Here is a 19,600-nt window from a genome sequence, read left to right as displayed (position 1 = left end):
ATTTTAAATTTAAAAGTTAGTATTTATGAAAGCAGATACTATTTCATTCCAGTATGAAGAAATATTATGTGAAATTGATGATGGAAAACCACATTTGGCATTCCATTTAGACACAAACACAATTTTCACTTTTTTTTCTAGAATCACTACATTTGCGTCCCCGAGAATAATCTAAATTAGATAATCCGGAAAAAAATTAAAGAAATACAAAAATGCTTATTTTTGTTTTTTTTAGAACTAAAAATAATACTTTATTTTAAAATGACATTAGAACTAAAAATGATGAATGAATGAGTGATGAATTAAAGCTAATAGATAACAGTGCAATATTAATGAAAAACGTTTAATGAAGTTATAAATACGAGTAAGTTTGGTATTATTGTATATTCAGAGTGTATTTTCTGACAAGACATATAATTTTAAGCTACTTAAGGATTTGGCAATTTTAATCCAATAATCTTTCGTTACAGAGAATGGAGTTGAAGTTTTTCCCAGCCATTAAAAGCTTATGACTTATGAGATCTTGTGTGTTCCATTTGCAAAAGGGTTAATAGAATCTAGCATTTTCGACCCTGATAAAAAGTAATAAATTAAATATTTATTTATAGGAATTAATATTGATGTTCTAAACAATGCTTAACTGATCATTTTGGAGTTGTTCATTTTAGATAAATTTCGAATTTATGCGTGCTCTTAGCTTATCCGTTTACTTGCTTTACCAAACATAAGGAAACAAATTAAAACAAACGATTTTTTTTAAAATATGCCATATAATCCATACTGAACTTTGTCCGGATCCTTGTAAATAAAAGTCAAAGAAATATATCCAATAGAGTAGAAATTCTCAAAACGTTAATCTAGAAAGAATTGTGAAGGAAAAAAGCCTTTCGCTTAGGTAACACCTTTCCACTGATTTAAAATTTAGGAACAATAATGAATAATTATTGCCACTTTAGTTATAATTATTTAGTAAATTTTTTATCATTCATCATCATTACACAATTCTTTTTCATTCTTCCTCATTCTTGTTTAGAAAAAACAGATTTCAAGGAAATATATTTATTAGGGAAGCAATTCCCAAAACGTAGATCAAGAAAGAATCGCTATGGCGCTAGGATTTTCGCTTAGGTAGCCCGTTTCCACTGATTTAAAATTTCGGAACAACAATGAATAAATATTTTGACATTTATTATATTTATTTAGCAAACTTTTTTTTATCATTTATCATCATTACACACTTCTTTTTCATTTCTCTTCAATCTTGTTTAGAAAAAGAAAAGATTTCAAATAAATATACACATTAGGGTAGCAATCCTCATAACGTAGGTCAAGAAAGAACTGTTATGGAACTAGGATTTTCGCTTAGGTATCTTCCACGGATTAATGATTGAAATTTAGGAACAACAATGAATAAATATTGCTATTTTTATGATAATTATTTAGTAATCTTTTTTATAATTTATCATCATTACACGCGTCTTTCGCGTCTTTTTCATTCCTCCTCATTCTTGTTAAAATAAAATAAGATTTCTAAGAAATATACTCATTAAGGTAGCAATCCTCATAACGTAGGTCACGAAAGAATTGTTATGGAACTAGGATTTTCGCCTACGTAAAACCTTTCCTCTGATTTAAAATTTAGAAACACAAATAAATAAATATTGCTACTTTTATTATAATTATTTAGTAAACTTAATTTATCATTTATTATCATTAAACACTTCTTTTCATTTTTCCGAATTCTTGTTTAAAAACAGAAATTAAAGAAATATTCATACTTGGGTACTTATTCTCAAACCAGAGGTCCGAGATGGAATTTTTGGAAAGCGAAGATCTTCGCTTAGACTGATTGTTTCCACTAATTTGCGGTTTAAAAATCACAATGAATGAATATTTCTACTTTTATTGTTATTATTTAGTTTTTCAACAACTTTTATCCATTTACTCTTCGTTCTCATTTCTCGGTCGTCCTGTTAACTAATCTTTTTCATGAAAATATACCGTTTGTTAACTTGAAAACGTGTCACCGTAAATAACTTTTTTAACTCTAGCAATTTTTAAAAATTGGTGAGTAGGTTTTATTCTCTAAAATAGTTTTTATTTCAGAATGATGAATTGAAACCCAGCTTTATTTAGTTGGGGAACTTTCCTCTTCTTCAGAATTTGGTTGGCAGTACACAAGAATAAATATATTTAACTTGTTGATGCGTTAAAATCAAAAGATTGACAACACTTTTATTGAAAGGAGCTAGAAAAAAAATATATAAAAATGAAATCAACTTCTAAAGAAATCTTTACAGTTGAAGATGGGGCCAAAAAAAATCCTAACATGTTTGATAGCCGAAAGAAACTAAGTAAATATAAGAAGTAAATAAGTAAAAGAGTAAATAATTAAATGTAAGAAACCACTCTAACCTTTATCATGGGCATGTAATCAAGTTGGTTTTGATGCCGCATTTTAAATGACGTAATGTTTCATAAGATTTTGAAACCGTTTTCAATTTTTCTTAACGAAATTAATAATTTTTTCTCTTAATATGTATACTTTGGTCTTTTCATTTACAAGGATATAAATTAAGGTATATCACACGGAAGCATTTGATATGTAGTTTTCATAAGATACAAATTAATTTACTTTTGTCCATTATGCTTTCTAGTATATAAATAAAAGGAAATGTTAATACTTAATTAATTATGAACATCGCATTACAAATTTAAATTCCTGGCATAAAAGGCTTCATTTCTAAAATGTTTGTCACAATAAATTTTTCCTCCAAAAGTTAAACCCAGTATTTTATAATATGAATTACAGCATAAAAATCATTTTAAGAATTTGGAATATATTTTTGAGTTAAACAAGTTCATGTGTCTCCCCACATCCCTTACAAGCATTAAGATTTACTCACCACCACTGAGGAACTCAGATGAAGCAACTGAAAATAAAATATTTAACCATAAATTAAATCTAAATAATAACAGTAATTTGTGTGGATCAGTGGTAGAACAGAATTGCATAGCGAATTTCTGTTCCATTCCTTTTGTATTCCATGTATTCCATTTTGAGATACTTTTTTTTAATAGTTTAAATTGCAATCTAAACTCTGAATATTTTAAAATATATATTTTGAAAATTTTCTGAATGTGGTAATAAAAACGTTATTCTAATTAATATAGAGAACTTTACAAAAATTGTTTCCTTGTTATAAAATCACCAACTTGAGTCCAGTAATTTTGGGAAACCTAATTTATCTCTCTAAATTCAACAAAAATTTTATTCTAGCAAATAGTAAACCTTAATAACGAAAATAGACTGAAAAGTTCAAAAATTTATCCAAAATTTACTAATATATATTTTTTTTATTTTTTTGATTGAAGCAAAAAAAGATAAAAAAAGTTATAAATAAATCTTTTTTTTTTCATTTTTAATATGTATTCTATTATTCTTATTTACTCTTTTAATACAATAAATTCTATTGTTTAAAGTTCAACTTTCAAATCCCCACTGAGAAAATAATTAGAAATTTCGTATGGATGTGGTATTATTTTTAATTTGACTTCACTTTTAGATGCAAGACATGGGTTCACACAAATTAACCTTTCTCTGGCCTTTACAAAGTCTAATGCAAGCTTTTTTAAGGGTCCAATTCGCTGCAACACTGAAAAACAACTTAGTAAATCATTATTCCTTAGATGGATAAGTTTTCCTGCATTTCATCATTGACTTAAAATTATCTATTAACTTTTTCTCTCTCACTTGCATAGTTATGTCAGAACAAGCATTGTACACAACAATTTGCACTCACCGTCATGATTACTGGCATCACTATTGATCAACACTTATTTTGAAAAACATATCAATAAGTCTCGACCTTCAAATACAATATTCAAAATAGAAAAAGTCATGAAAGGTTTTAATTTAAAATAAAATGCATTCATTATTTAAAAAATCTTATCGATACTAATATCAGAAATGTACTCTTAAGATAAAATTTAAAGTGCGTCGTAAACAGAACAAAAAACACCGTAAACTAGCAATATTTGTAGATCAACAAATAAAAGTTATCACAGAAATAACAACTGATTAAAAACCTAATACTTTCCCTGAGACTAACAAGAAGTTCAGAAAAAATTATCGTTGTTTTTCTATCTCCGTAAGTTGAGTGTCTCATCTCCGAGTGTCTCAAAGTTGTGGTAAAATAGCCACTTGAGACAAAATAGCCATATTTTATAATAATTTATTAAGAGCATTTACAAAAATTATATATTACTCACTTTTATCAAGCATATTTGAAAGGATGTCTAAAAATGAATTGTTATTGATAAGATAAATTGTTGTTAAAATAATAAATTTATATGAAAACATAAGACATATTGATCAGTGATACAACTAAACAACATCGTGAAGTTCGAATTATTTGAAGATTCACTATCTGGGAGAAAAAAAGGTTAAAATGAGAAGAATGGTAAGTTATCGAGTTTTCAATGTTCTTTTAAATCTTCTTGCTCATGGTGGAAAAATTTAATTGTTATTATTTTTAGTATCAAAATATTTTATTCCGTTAAATCTAAATTACAAAGCATTTTTTATGACCTTAGAGTATTTTTCACAAAGTTAAAAATTTTCTTCAAAAAAATTTTTATTTGTAATAATTTTTCCAGAACTATTTAAACGATATTGCTGAAGTTTATATTTGGGTTATTAATAAATCTTATGAAATCATTTGCTTACTAAAAATACAGAAGGTGAATATTCCCTACTGTTGAAAATAGTTTGTTGTCTTTAATTTAATACCAAATTTTTCAGATAGTTGCAACGGATTCAAAAATTGGAATTCGTTGAAAAGAAATTTGTTGAATTGTTAAAAGTAACTAAGCCTTTTTATGTCCAAATTCACAAATTAACGGTCACAAATCTTGCTAAAAAAATTAAGAGGTTAAGGAGTCACCTACGGTAATGTGTTTATTGGCAAAAAACACATTTAAAAGGAAGTTTTGCTCTTCTTGTTATTAGGTTTCTTAAGCATTATTTATTATCGTATATCAAATTCAATTCATTGTTCTTAATTTGATGAATAGAAGTTTGCGTGATGGAAGTTTAACTGGAAACCCATGATCCAGAATTCTGTCTGCATTTGCATCGGTTTTCGTACCCTTTGCAACATGATTTATCCTCCATGCGACACTTTTCCTTTAAAAAATTCCTTAAGGCATCTTAGAGAAAGCACTGACTCCGAAGGCCTGTTGAAATTTTGCAAAAGTTTTAAATGACTATGTCCAAAGCTAAATTTGATTTCACACCATTGCACTGATTATACGAGGGTTGCTATTTATATTTCTGGCCTTGGCAACAGTAAGTGTTGCTAGGCGACCGCAGAGGATTTTAATCGAAAGTTTGATATTTTTAAACATAAATTCAGCAGACGATTTACCATTATAGCTTCATTTGTGTTGTTGACAGTAAATTGAAAAGTTCTTCTCTTTCAAAACATGGAATTGAATCGTGAACATTTTTGTGCCATTATTTTTCATAACTTTTGACGTGGATTGTCAAGACAAGAGTGCTTCGCTGAACTTAATTCTTTATTCAGCGATAAAACTCCATCCAACAGCACTGTAAAAAATTGGTAAAACGAATTTAATCATGGTCGATGTTCGATCCAGGACGAATCCCGTGCAGGTCGTCCAAAATCCGTTGTTGTGCCAGAAAAGATCGATGCTGTGCGTGAACTGATAAAGCAAGATCGTCATGTGACATGCCGTGAGATAGAGGCGTCTTTGGACATTAGTATGACTAGCATCAATAAAATATTGCATGAACATTTGAGCGTAAAAAAAATTTGTTCGCGTTGGATCCCGCATAATCTGACAAACGCTCAAAAAAAGGCTCGTGTCGATTGGTGAAAGGAAATGTTGGAAAAATACGTTCAAGGTACATCAAAGGCTGTGTATAACATCTACACATGTGACGAATCATGGATCTATGCATATGAGCCGGAAACAAAACAGCAATCAACTGTATGGGTCTTCCAAGACGAGGCAAAACCAATAAAAGTTGTTCGAGGAAGAAGCACATCGAAACAAATGATTGCCTGTTTCTTCGGCATTAATGGTCATGTGGCAACAGTGGCGTTAGAGCAACGCAGGACGGTCAATTCTGAATGGTACACGACCATTTGTTTGCCAGAAGTCATCGGAGAAATTCGAAAAAAGCAGAAGAACAGGCAAATCATTCTTCATCATGACAATGCGAGCTCTCACACATCGACTCAAACAAAGGCATTTCTGACGGAGCGAAAGATCGAACTGATGGGTCATCCGCCGTACAGCCCTGATTTGGCACCCAATGACTTCTTATTCCCACACATCAAAAATAAATTACGTGGACAACGATTTTCGACCCCCAAAGAAGCGGTTGATGCATTCAAAACGCATGTTTTGGAGTTACCTCAATCGGACTGGAAAAAGTGCTTTGAAAATTGGTTCAAACGCATGCAAAAGTGTATTGATCATCATGGAGAATATTTTGAAAAACAATAAAACCAATTTCGATCCTACATATTTGTTTTTTCATTATTAGGCCAGAAATATAAATAGCAACTCTCGTATCTCTCATTTATTTAACTCACTACAAAGACTGATTTCAAAGAAAGAAGACTTTCGCCAACAACATAAAGCTAATGAGTTTAAATTTGTACAAAGCATGCATAAGAGATTCACTTATCACCTCCCCAGAGATGGTGAGCCCTGGGTTCATCTTATTTAACTTTCTCTAGCACAGCTATTGGTATAGTGTACTATACTAGGTCAGAAATAATTACATTTTCGATTACATAATATTTTATTTTACTTTTAAACTGATGTACCACATATATTTCTTAATCTTAATGTTTATATTACTTACAGGTAAACTTTCTCTGAATTGAAATTAATCATTGTTAGCAAAATAAAGGAGAAGAAACATTAACTTACCAGCAGACAGTAGATTAGCTATAAAGTAGTCAATGCATAAGTTTCATGTATTTATTCTGAAATATACAATTCATCTGTATGTTTTAACATTCAACATTCCTATTTCATAATTTGCATATCTCATTATTAATAAGATATGTATACATATATCTTTGTAGTTGCAGCGCACTTTGCGCTAGAACTGCACAATGGGCTATTTGTGATGGTCGGGGAAACATCCGTGAAGATGATCCGAAGGCATGCCATCACAATTTTGATCCTCGGTGGAAGAGATGGCACCCTCGTTTCGGTAGCCGGACGACCTGCGTTCGAAATCGAAAACTTTGTGGTAGAACAGTTTAACGAGGACCATTAAAGCACACTCTCGGTCCCTTTGTTGAATGATGCAAGTGGTCACCTATCCGCATACTGACAGCAGCCAGTGATGTTTGACTTCGGTGTTCTACTGGGAGCCGTAACAGTCGGTGCATTAACGCCCAGTGTCATGTGTAACTTATGGAAACAATTCCAGGATAACAGATCCATCGAACGAAAGCATGGGCAAGGTCGTCCAAGAGCCGCGACGACCAGAGAAGATTAGCATTTTTCCATTATAGTGATGCGTAAAAGAGGGGCTACAGCTTCTCAGTTCTCTCGTGACTTGTATGCAGACGCAAGAACCCGTGTATAAATGGTGACTGTGTCCAAACGACATCATGAGAGAGGGTTGTTTGTAAGAAGACCAGCTGCTTACCTCCCGCTTACTTCTACGATCAGAAGAGTCCGTTCAGCATGGTGCAGAGAGCGTAAGAGACTGTAGTATGGATCAATAAGTGACCGTTCTCTTCTCTGATTAGTCAAAAAAACTCGTTACCTACCCTCCAATGCCGTGAAATCAGCCATTATGGTGGAGCAGGTTTAATGGTCTGGGCAGATATCCATGTTGGATGGCCACACGCCTCTCCATGTCTTATGAAGAGGCTCTGTGACTGGTGTGAGGCATAGGGATGAGGTCTTGGAACCCTATGTTCAGTTTTCCCTGTGTTCTTTTTAATGCACGATAACGCAAGGCCACATAGAACTCTTTGATTGGACGAATTTCTAGAGAGTGAATATATTTTCTGGCTGGATTGGCCAGCCAGATCTCTAGACTTCAACCCTATTAAGCAAGTCTGGAATGCTCCGGGGAGGGCAATTGCAACTCACTACCCCCTTCCGAGAACAATAAAGGGAATGAAAACAGCATTGCTGTGAGACCAAGTGAGACCAATTGCCACAGTAAATGATAAACTTCCTTATTCCAAGTATGACAGTAAGCTGCAAGGCCTGTATATCTGTAAGAAGGGAACATACCCATTTTCACCCATTTTTTATTATTATTCAACCTCTGTTTCACACCTTCCGAATCCAATGAGTGTTACGCACGTTCATGCGTGTGCATTACAATTATTGAATTGTTATTTATCTCTGGCTTCTCTCTTCATGCAAACGTGCAATAACCTGACTTTTACTGCTTCTTCGGGCCATTGCGATCTACCCCCTCTTTTACATTTCCAGAGGTTTGTTGTAGTTTTTTCAAATGAGTAGTCATAGAGATAAGAAACATCGGTTAGAAATCATTAAATCCTATTTATTATGTTTTTGTTTTCAGGATCTTGCCTTTCGAAATTTTTCTTAAATGTGATGCTTCTTTTTTCAGAAAAAAAAAACAATTGAGGAAAGCAATAAAGCATGTGTAAAATATTACGAACTTCAAATTCAGATATAATTGCGATTGAGCAATTCAAAAGTATTTCTCAAAGTTCATTAACCGAGTACTTTACATTAGGTAAATATAACTTTAAAATGTATTAGAGTGGAAATTATTTCACACAATTTGAAGAATTTTTTGTTCAATCATTTACTTTATTAGCTGCATTTTGCATTCTTAAGGTAGATCTTAAGAGGACGAAAAAAATGTTTTTTTTTTTCATTGGAAATCTTAGAACGTTCTGCAATTTATACAATTAAATAAAAATAACACTTTAATTAATCTCTTGCTGAAAAACTCATTCCTGTGATCATATGATATTTTTTTTTTTGAATCGGCCCAAAAAAAGGAGTTTAAACGCTGACGCTATTAGCTAGAGTTATTTTATATGAAATAAGTATTTCATCATTGTAATAAACGAAATCACGTGATCTCATAGACTAACATGAGGGAATATTCTGATAAGGACATTAACTCATCTGGACGTCATTAAAAATTCTATGAACTTGTAGAAAATTTTATGAAATTGTTTTGATTAAGTTCATAAGCAATATTTATTCAATGAAAACGATGCATATTCCTTATTCGGGGATAAGGAGGAATATTTCTTTTTCAATAAGATTCATTATTTAATGATAATTTTAATAAGTTTGAAAATTCATCACTAGACTTATTTGATTGCTCATATATTTAAGGAGAATTATTTTCAGACTGTTATCGACGAGCGTAATACCAGAAGAATGGAATTATTGAATTATGAATAACTTTCTAAATAATTACAATTATAATTATGACTAAGTATAAATTTAAGGTATGGGCCATGTTCTAAATAACTCTAACTTAAAATATTCAGATTGATTTTTTCACTTAAATTAAGATATTTAAAAGTTTAAATACACATTTAAGACATATTTGCTGTATATCAAATTCAATGATATTTAAATTTCAATGATTCAATATCCAAACCATATTCGGAAACTATAGAATTAGAATTGTTAAAAATAGTTTATTTGTCAGAAAAACATTGAAAAAAGTTTTAATAGTATCAGCGTTTTCGTTTTTTAACGCCTCATTTCCCATTTATATAATAAAATGTTAATGTATAGCTATTATTGTTCTTTTCATGTCAAAAATAAAAAACATGTATTAATATATTAACGGCATTCATTACAAAACTCCTTATATTAACGCTTAATATTGCTTAAAACGGCGTAATTTTTATACATATTTCGTAACCTAACTAAGTTTAGTACATATGACGTGCTATTTCGAATGTAACATTAATACTTTGTTGATAATTCCTCAAAAACTTTGAATAAATGCTTTCCATACAATTTTCCGTACCTTACATGACCTGAAAAAATATAGTCCTGTAGAGATAATGTTTCAATGTGAATAATACCTTGGTATTTATGCTTCGGCAAAAAAAATAATATGCCAGTATGTACTGAGTATTTCGAAGATATTTGGTGCACATAATTGTTTTTACAAATATTGTTACTTTACCTGGTACAATATAAATTCAACAAATTTTAATTATTTATTCTGTAAATAGTTTTAGGAAAATCCATTTTGTTTTGAGTTCCAAAAAATAATTGATTCACAAAATAATATCAAATATCCCATAAACTCAATTTGAACTGAATTTATTGGATTGATTTATAAATTAAATTTTAATCGTTAAAGTCTTTTTGCTTTTAAGCAATTATGTCTCTTAAATCATAGTCAATATTAGAAATTCCTTATTAACTAGTAAGCTAAATTTATTAATTAATAAGCCCAATCTATAAACATAATAAGCTTAATTGATACGACTTTTAGGAAAAATGCAGCCCACACACTTCAGGCAGAAGTGAATTTGAAAAATCAACTTAACTTTTTAAAGAAATGCCCGGATTGTTTTCAATTTTTTTCAATGAATCTAAATCAATAAACGCTGAAATTATAATGTCAAAATTTAGAAATATTAATTCAAGTCTTATAATGATTCATATGCTTCAATTTTTTTTATATTTTAATAACTAAATCTAGTTTACATTAATTAGTTTAAATTAATTATAATTATTGGTTTAAATTAATTGCTCAATTATAATTATTAGTTGAAATTAATTGTTTAATTGTAATTATTAGTTTAAATTAATTGTTTAATTATAATTTATAAATATAATTAAATGAATGAATAAGTAATTTTGTATACTTTCGAGAAATTTCAAAAGAAATTCAAAACCCTCAACAGATAAACTTATTTTTTGAAAGAAATAAGTGCCAAGAAAGAAATAATGCTTTGAAAATTAAAAATCTAAAACAGATGTTTTTATTTAATTTTATGTTTTATATTCTGTTGTTTGCCTTTTAACTATCTGAAATTTATATTTTTAGGAAAAGTAGAGTTGAGACGCAACTGAATCTGAATTAAAAATAGAAGAGTTTGTACGAGATACCAGAAATAATTCATATAATGTAAAGTAGAAAATATAACTTATAAAATATGCATAACAATTTATTATACATAATTTAAAGCAAAAAACTTTTTCAATGCTTTCTTAAAATATTAAAGTAAATAGACGTTACCAGAAAGTAAGCAAACCGCAACACCAATTAGAAACCAGATTTGAATTTTTATAGATGACATTTTTAAATATGAATTATATTACAATCTCTCGTAAAATGCGATGAAATAAAGAAGCTACTTATATATATGCAATTCTAGATTTTTTCTTCTTTTTATCTAGTGTAGAGATAATCATGTAAAGTACATCTTCACGCATTTGATACTTAACTGATATTATAAGAAAAGCATTCCTACTTCAAAAATATAAATCTCATGACATGAACCCGTCTCATTAGCTTATTCTTATCTTTGCAGACATGATTTTTCATCTTAATACTCATATAAGCATAACTATAGCTGCCTCCGCCAACCGGCTGTTCGGCATTTTTAAATAGAAGAAGCTCATGAAAAGTATATATATATATATATATATATATATATATATATATATATATATATATATATATATATATATATATATATATATATATATATATATATATATATATATATATATATATATATATATATATATATATATATATAAATGATGATAAATGAAACTTATTGTTTTTCTTAACTTTCTTCGTGTTTTCTTGTATTTATTTATTATAGTGATCATATTTAATGCAGCTTTAGCGCTTAATATTTTCTACTATTAACTTTCTTTCATTCTCCTTCTGTTTTCGTTTTTATTTCCTTTTTCTAATTTCCTGTCTTTAGGACGTTACGTGTGTTTTGGATGTTGCTCTTTGAGCCTATTATTATGGAATTAAGCAATTATTACAATTTAGCGCCTGGTAAAAAATGTGTTCAATATTTAAATTATTCTTCATGTTGTACCCGGTACGGAGAGCCTAAATCAGAGGGGAACTTCGGATCGACATCCTGCTACTCTGAAAGCAAAAGCGAAAGCAAACGATTTTTTGAATTGCATTCTATTCCCGATACTTTACCTTCCTATAAAGCGTGTGATGATAAAAGATGCAAAACTTGATCTAATATTGATAAAAAACATACTGTTCTTTATAACGTTAGCTCCAAATCTTTTTGTAAAATTAAAAATGTTATTTATATGTTGACCTGTGGTTTCTGTAATATGAAATATGTTGGACAAACTAGTAACTCACTTAACATTCGAATTAATCAACACCGTTCTGATATTAACAGTAATAAGACTATCAATAACTTGGAATTGAATCATTTTAGAGTACATAAATTTAACAGTGTCAAAATTAATATCTTAGATATTATAGAGGATTTAGATTTAAGACTACAGACAGAAAATTACTGCATGCTTTTATATAAAACAATTTTGCCTTATGGGCTAAACGATACCTTCCAACATACACAGATTAACTACAATAACTCATCAACTTATTCACTTTTTCATATTAAAGACAAGCGTACTAATCGAGGTAAACGGGGTTCAAGAAGTAATAGAAACTCTCTTAATAGTGACAAATTAAATATAAAATTTCTTTCTAATATCGAAAATGACTTTAATAAACAATATAGCATTAAACCAATTAAAGATTTTGTCTTCTCCCTTAAGAATTATGAAATATATAAGTTCCACGATCTTATTATTAACTTTTCTTTCATTAATTTACATTTCAAAATTCTTTGTTTCGATCTTATAAAAGCCAAAATGAGCAAAATTTTGCCTAATAAAAAGAAAAGTTTAGATAATTTATATTTCGTTATTAACTTTCAAAATCCTATTTTCGATAAGATCAAATTTCACAACATTTTTGAAAATTTTAAAGCTTTATTTCCATTAAAAGATTTTAACATTATTAAAAGTTTTAAATATAACAAATCACTTGGTAGAACCATATTTAACTATAATAATATAAGCAAAAATATAGGGAGTATTCCGATTATGAATGTCACTGTGAGGAGGATAAATATTTTGATTTTGTTGATAAACATCATAAACATATTATTACTGGTAATTTAAATATTATAGAAAACTTGGAACTTAGGAATTTAATGATAAAGGGCACAAAGTTTAGACCCATTTACCGTATATCAATCAATAAGATTCTAAAATACTTTCTTAATGATCTCAATAGTTTTTGTTTAAAGATATCAAATAGATTCTCTTTACCTTTAGGTATGCTAACAGAATGGAAATGGGGAGTTTATTATTACTTTAAAAACTTTATTTTCAATAATAAGGATAATTTAAATAAGTATAACAATTCAACAAATTTTTCTAATATTGTTCAATCAATTAAGCAACTTCAAAAAAATTTTGTAATTACTCCCATTGACAAAGCTAACAATAATTATGCTATATTCTGTAAAAAATTCTATGCTGAACTTTTAAATACGGAATTAAAAAATAGTAAAAATTTTGAACTTAGTAATTTCAATAATAATATTGTCATTAAAAAAATTTTAGCTTTTTACAAGAGATTAAAAATTAAAATTAGCAATATACAATTTCCTTACTTAATTATCAGTCCTAAATTTCATAAAATTCCAGTAAAATTTAGAACTATCACATGTGGGTCTAATACTTATTTAACTAAACCTGGCACCCTTTTCTCTAACTACTTAAATAAGATTATTAACTATATTACTAAAGAAGGTTTCTCTTGGATTGTCACTAATAATCAACCGATTTTAGATTTCATTAAACATAATAAAATTAATTCTATTGCGACTTTTGATTTCCAGGATCTTTTCAATAGCATTCCCCTTTCTAAACTAAACGATGTCCTTTTGAATTATTACCATGATTTTAAAAATATCCTTTGTTGCGATTTTGATTAATGGGAAATTCTGATTAATCTTTGTCTTTTTAATAATTATCTTTACAATGGAGGGGATATTTTTCTTCAAATTAATGGAATACCACAGGGATCTAATTATTCATCTCTCTTAGCTAACTTATTTTTGCATTATTATGAAAAAAATTTTACTCTTAGTATTAAATTTGTTTTTAGATATATTGATGACTTAATTATCTTTAATTTTCTAAAATTTAGTGTTTTATTGAGTGATATATACCCTGAGGAATTAATCTTACTTCGTAATCATGATGATAACATTAATTTCAATTTTTTGGATTTGGGTATTATGAAAGTTGAAAATATCTGCTTTGTTGATTTATACGATAAAAGGAATGATTTTAATTTTAATATTAATAAACTAGTTACTTGGAATTCTAATGTTTCTAGGAGCATCTATTTAAATACCACTTTTAATGAAATGAACAGAATTAAAAGAATATGTAGTAATATTTATTTATCCAAAAAACAAATCGATAAACTCTTTCAAAATCTGATAAAAAACAATGGATACCCAACTAATGTAATAAAATTTTATATAAAATCATTGAATTAATCGTATATTTTGGTGGATATATTTATTAAACATTTTTTTTGCTAATTTTTATGATTTTCCCATGTGCAAATCCATTTCAGGTAAATCCATTGCCAAAATTATTTCTTTGTTAATCAATACAGTTTTTCCATGTGCAAATCCATTTCGGGCAAATCCGTGGATAAAATTGTTTGCTAAAAATTTCTTTATTAATTTATACAATTTTCCATGTGCAAATCCATTTCGGGCAAATCCGTGGCTAAAATTATCTACTAAGGTTTTTTCTTTGTTAATTTTTCCATGTGCAAATCCATTTCGTGCAAATCCGTGTCAAAATTATCTATTGAAAGAATTTTTTCTTTGATAATTTAAATAATTTTTCTATGTGCTAATCCATATCGTGCAAATCCGCGGCAAAAATTATCTGCAAAACAGGCAATTTATGTTACTATTTTGTACTTTTTCTTAAATAAACATCAATCTTCTAAAACTATTTATGATCAATTTTTAAAATTATCCAGTATAATATTACCATGCGCACATCCATTTCGGGCTCATCCTTGGTAACTAACAAATCAAAACTCAGAATCACAAATCACTTCAACAGTGCAGTAAGAACGACACTTTAAAACCCTCTTGTTACACTCAATTTGCGCTTTTGTTTTCATCTTTTGTTTTCACATTTTGTAATCTGGCAATCTTTCTTCGAAAACATTTTTAAATCATTCTTGAAAAATATCCGTCCATGTAAGTTGAACTGATTTTGCTGCTCGCTTTATAGTCCCCCCTTTTTAATGTTTTTTATTTTTATTTCATTTTATTATCTGTTTTTACACGTTATTTTTACTTATTTGTACTTTTTGTGATCTTTTTCATTTGTTGTTATTTTTTAAAAAAAATTTTTGAGTGCTCCTCACACTATTGTATTAATTTATTTAGCTTTGGCTTTATTGATACAATATCAGAAAGCACTCTGTTTTGCGGATATAATCGTGTGGGCTGAAGAAAAGATTATATCCTTTTTTTCCGGTTTTTTATTTAACATTTCATGATTTTTTTATTCATTATTTTTAATAAACTGTTGATTGTTATTTTTTACTTATTATTTCCCCCCCCCTTTTTCATATGTCTATTATTTTTCTTTGTTTTATTCTTCGTTATTAAACTATATATATATATATATATATATATATATATATATATATATATATATATATATATATATATATATATATATATATATATATATATATATATATAATAAATAAATAGAAGAAAACACGAAGAAAGTTAAGAAAAACAATAAGTTTTTCTCAGTATTAAATTTGTTTTTAGATATATTGATGACTTAATTATCTTTAATTTCCAAGATTTTACTATTTTATTGAGTGATATATACCCTGAGGAATTAATCTTACCTCGTAATCAGGATGATAATATTAATTTCAATTTTTCGGATTTGGGTATTATGAAGGTTGAAAATATCTGCTTTGTTGATTTATACGATAAAAGAAATGATTTTAATTTTATTATTAATAAACTAGTTACTTGGAATTCTAATGTTTCTAGGCGCATCTATTTAAATACCACTTTTAATGAAATGAACAGAATTAAAAGAATATGTAGTAATATTTATTTATCCAAAAAACAAATCTATAAACTCTTTCAAAATTTTATAAAAAAACAATGGATACAAAAAACTAAAGTAATAAAATTTTTATTTTTAATAAACTTTATACTAAAGTAATGAAATTTTGTATAAAATCATTGAATTAATCGTATATTTTTGTGGATATATTTACTAAACATTTTTTTTGTTAATTTTTATAATTTTCCCATGTGCAAATCCATTTCAGGTAAATCCATTGCCAAAATTATTTACTAAATAATTCCTTTGTTAATTTGTATAATTTTTCCATGTGCAAATCCATTTCGGGCAAATCAATGGTTAGAATTATTTACTAAAAATTCCTTTACTAAATAATTTCCTTTGCTAATCTATACAGTTTTTCCATGTGCAAATCCATTTCGGGCAAATCCGTGTTGAAATTATCTATTAAAAATTTTTTCTTTGATAATTAAAATAATTTTTCTATGTGCTAATCCATATCGTGCAAATCCGCGGCTAAAATTATTTGCAAAGCAGGCAATTTATGTTTCTCTATTTCTATTTTATATGTTTTCTTAAATAAACATCTATCTTCTAAAGCAATTTATGATCAATTTCTAAAATTATCCAGTATAATATTACCTTGCGCACGTCCATTTCGGGCTCATCCTTGGTAACTAACAAATCAAAGCTCAGAATAACAAATCACTTCAGCAGTGCAGTAAGAACGACACTTTAAAACCCTCTTGTTACACTCAATTTGAGCTTTTGTTTTCATATTTTGTAATCTGGCAATCTTTCTGCGAAAACATTTTTAAATCATTCTTGAAAAATTTTCTGTCCATGTAAGTTGATCTGATTTTGCTACTCGCTTTATAGTCCCTTTTTAATGTTTTTTCCTTTTATTTTATTTTATTTTCTGTTTTCACATGTTATTTTTACTTATTTTTACTTTTTGTGATCTATTTTATTTGTTGTTATTTTTATAAAAATAATTTTTGAGTGCTCCTCACACTATTGTATTAATATATTTTGCTTTGGCTTTATTGATACAATATCAGAAAGCACTCTGTTTTGCGGATATAATCGTGTGGGCTGAAGAAAAGATTATATTTTTTTCCGGTTTTTTAAATAAAATTTCATCCTTTTTTCTTTTTTTTTAAACTGTTATTTGTTATTTTTTTACTTATTATTTCTCCCCCATTTTTTTTTCATATGTCTATAATTTTTCTTTGTTTTATTCTTCATTTTGAACTTATATATATATATATATATATATATATATATATATATATATATATATATATATATATATATATATATATATATATATATATATATATATATATATATATATATATATACTAGAGGGCTCCACCCCCTACCCGCTACCGCTAGCCAACCCCCGATAATTGCTACGCAATTACATTTTTGTTTGCTTCGCGAATTAAAGTCGTTTTCCTGGAGATTAGCTGACGATTTTTCTGCACCAACATCACATAGAGAGAATATGATAGGATTGTAAAATGTGCTTATTATCAGCATTATCTATGCAATATGGTAGGATATGATAGCAATATAATAGGTGCTTATTATCAGCATTATAAACTTATATAAAGCAATTTTAATACAAACAATATTATAAACTTATATAAAGCGAGGAAGCAATATTATTTAGCACATTACTATAGGGCAGTATTTCCCAAAGTGTGGTACGCGTATCCCTAGGGGTACCGGAATAATTTAGCGAGGGTACGGGTTTTTATGCGATAACAAAAGAAAAATTTCAAAAAATTTTATTTAAAAACAAAGCTGACCATGAAAATTTACGATTACGTATTTTTCTATTGGCTATTTTTTGGCAGAGTTAACAGTTAATAATTAGTGGTGTCAGCAGCCAGTTGTGATTTTTTTTAACTTTTGTAAAAATTTTTGATTAAAAAAAATGCATTCATTTTTTTATTAGTGGTACATAGCGTTACGAAAAATTTAGAAAGGGTACACAAAAGTCACAAGTTTGGGAAACACTGCTATAGGCTCCGGTGCTCCGGCTATAGGGCGTTAGCCGGAGATTAATCTCCGTATCCGAAGCACGCGTGGCAGAGCCTAACTCAAATCATTGATGATCTTATAGGATGCCGGAAGCTCCCTATATGGTGCTTCATCCCCCCCCCAGTAATTTAAATTTTTAACTGAAAAAAATTAAAATCTAACGAAAAAAAGAGCTTTAAAATATGGCAAACAAATTTAAACATGTAATATTAATAAGTTGATGCTGAGTAATATTTCAAAAAGCGAATACCATTGCAAGTAATTGCCCAATTAACTTCAATACTGTCAACACACAAAATATTTTAGTTTCAATCAGACAAAAAGCAAATTACATAATAAAAACATATGTAACTGAAATTCGACAAATTAAATTAAGCAATTTAATTTTAATGTCATGCTGAATACTAAATGAAATACAAATACGAATACTGATACTGAATATCATACTGAATACAAATACGAAATGAAATAATTATGTTATCAATGATCAATAAACATTTAAATCAAGAAACAATAAAACCCGATTTATCAGAGCTATTAAAATATATTGGAATTCTGAGATGAATAACTGCGTTCTATCAAAACAAACATTTTATTATAAAACTTTAGAACAACTTTCTTTTTATATTTCCACTAAAAATTTTTAATAAACACTGGGTAATATTGCATTAATGACGCTTTTATCTAATGTCATCATTCCATTCTCTTCTTATATGTAAAGATATATATACCTTTGTACGTACACATATTTCGCATGTACACATATACGTACTCATATATACGTGCGTGTGTATATTTTTATACACACTCATTTATTTTATTTGAATATGTACATTATGTACATACGTACACTGTATGTGCATCTGCACACTCATACACATGTTTGCTTACATACTTTGTGAGCATACATGTATACTAACATACGTTGTGTGTCCTACTTGCATATGCGTGTACACTTTAACATACAATGTACGTAAATACGTATATACTATGAACTATATGCTTTGTACAGATATACAATGTGTGTAAGCATTCAACTTTTTTCACTTATTCATGTAAGTATTAATACACAGTGCTTGCTCGTGTATATATGAACATACAGCATAATTAAGTGCTCATGTATGTACAACATGCTTATGTACTCGCGCAGTAACTATTTTTATAATTATTCGTTAGACTTTGATTTCTGGTAAAAATGACTGCTTATAATAGTACATATTGATTACATTGTTTGTTTAAAATAAAAGATTTCGGTCACTTGTTATCGCATGTAGTTGTGCCAGTTATCGCATGTAATTGTGATTACGGGTAATCATAATCACTTTATATCTGAATTCGTTACTTGTAACTTATA

The 19,600-nt window shown here is 28.3% G+C and overlaps 1 protein-coding gene and 1 long non-coding RNA gene across 4 annotated transcripts in view; one reads left to right on the top strand and one right to left on the bottom strand.

The window, feature by feature from the left end:
- Positions 1 to 2,902: 2,902 nt before the first annotated feature.
- LOC139424994 (uncharacterized) lies at positions 2,903 to 11,370 on the bottom strand. Its single transcript, XR_011636145.2, has 4 exons — positions 11,270 to 11,370; positions 6,970 to 6,987; positions 4,273 to 4,299; positions 2,903 to 2,933 (listed from the first exon to the last, which is right to left on the bottom strand). It is a non-coding gene; the product is annotated as an uncharacterized LOC139424994 (long non-coding RNA).
- The window catches only part of LOC107440493 (major facilitator superfamily domain-containing protein 6), a 37,685-nt gene continuing 22,110 nt past the window's right edge, over positions 4,026 to 19,600 (top strand). Inside the window, exon 1 of one of the 3 annotated variants that reach the window (XM_016053435.4) lies at positions 4,026 to 4,463. In XM_016053435.4, the coding sequence (XP_015908921.3) occupies positions 4,452 to 4,463 (12 nt within the window). In that variant the 5' untranslated portion in view covers positions 4,026 to 4,451. The remainder of the gene's footprint in view (positions 4,464 to 19,600) is intronic. The other 2 variants (XM_016053436.4, XM_016053433.4) reach the window with 2 other exon arrangements.

This window comes from Parasteatoda tepidariorum, chromosome 2 (assembly GCF_982258835.1).
Source record: "Parasteatoda tepidariorum strain Cologne lab strain chromosome 2, Ptep-v5.0, whole genome shotgun sequence".
Lineage (NCBI taxonomy): Eukaryota > Metazoa > Arthropoda > Arachnida > Araneae > Theridiidae > Parasteatoda > Parasteatoda tepidariorum.
The sequence above is the reverse complement of the archived record's forward strand: the minus strand, read 5'-3'. Positions and strand labels throughout refer to the sequence as shown.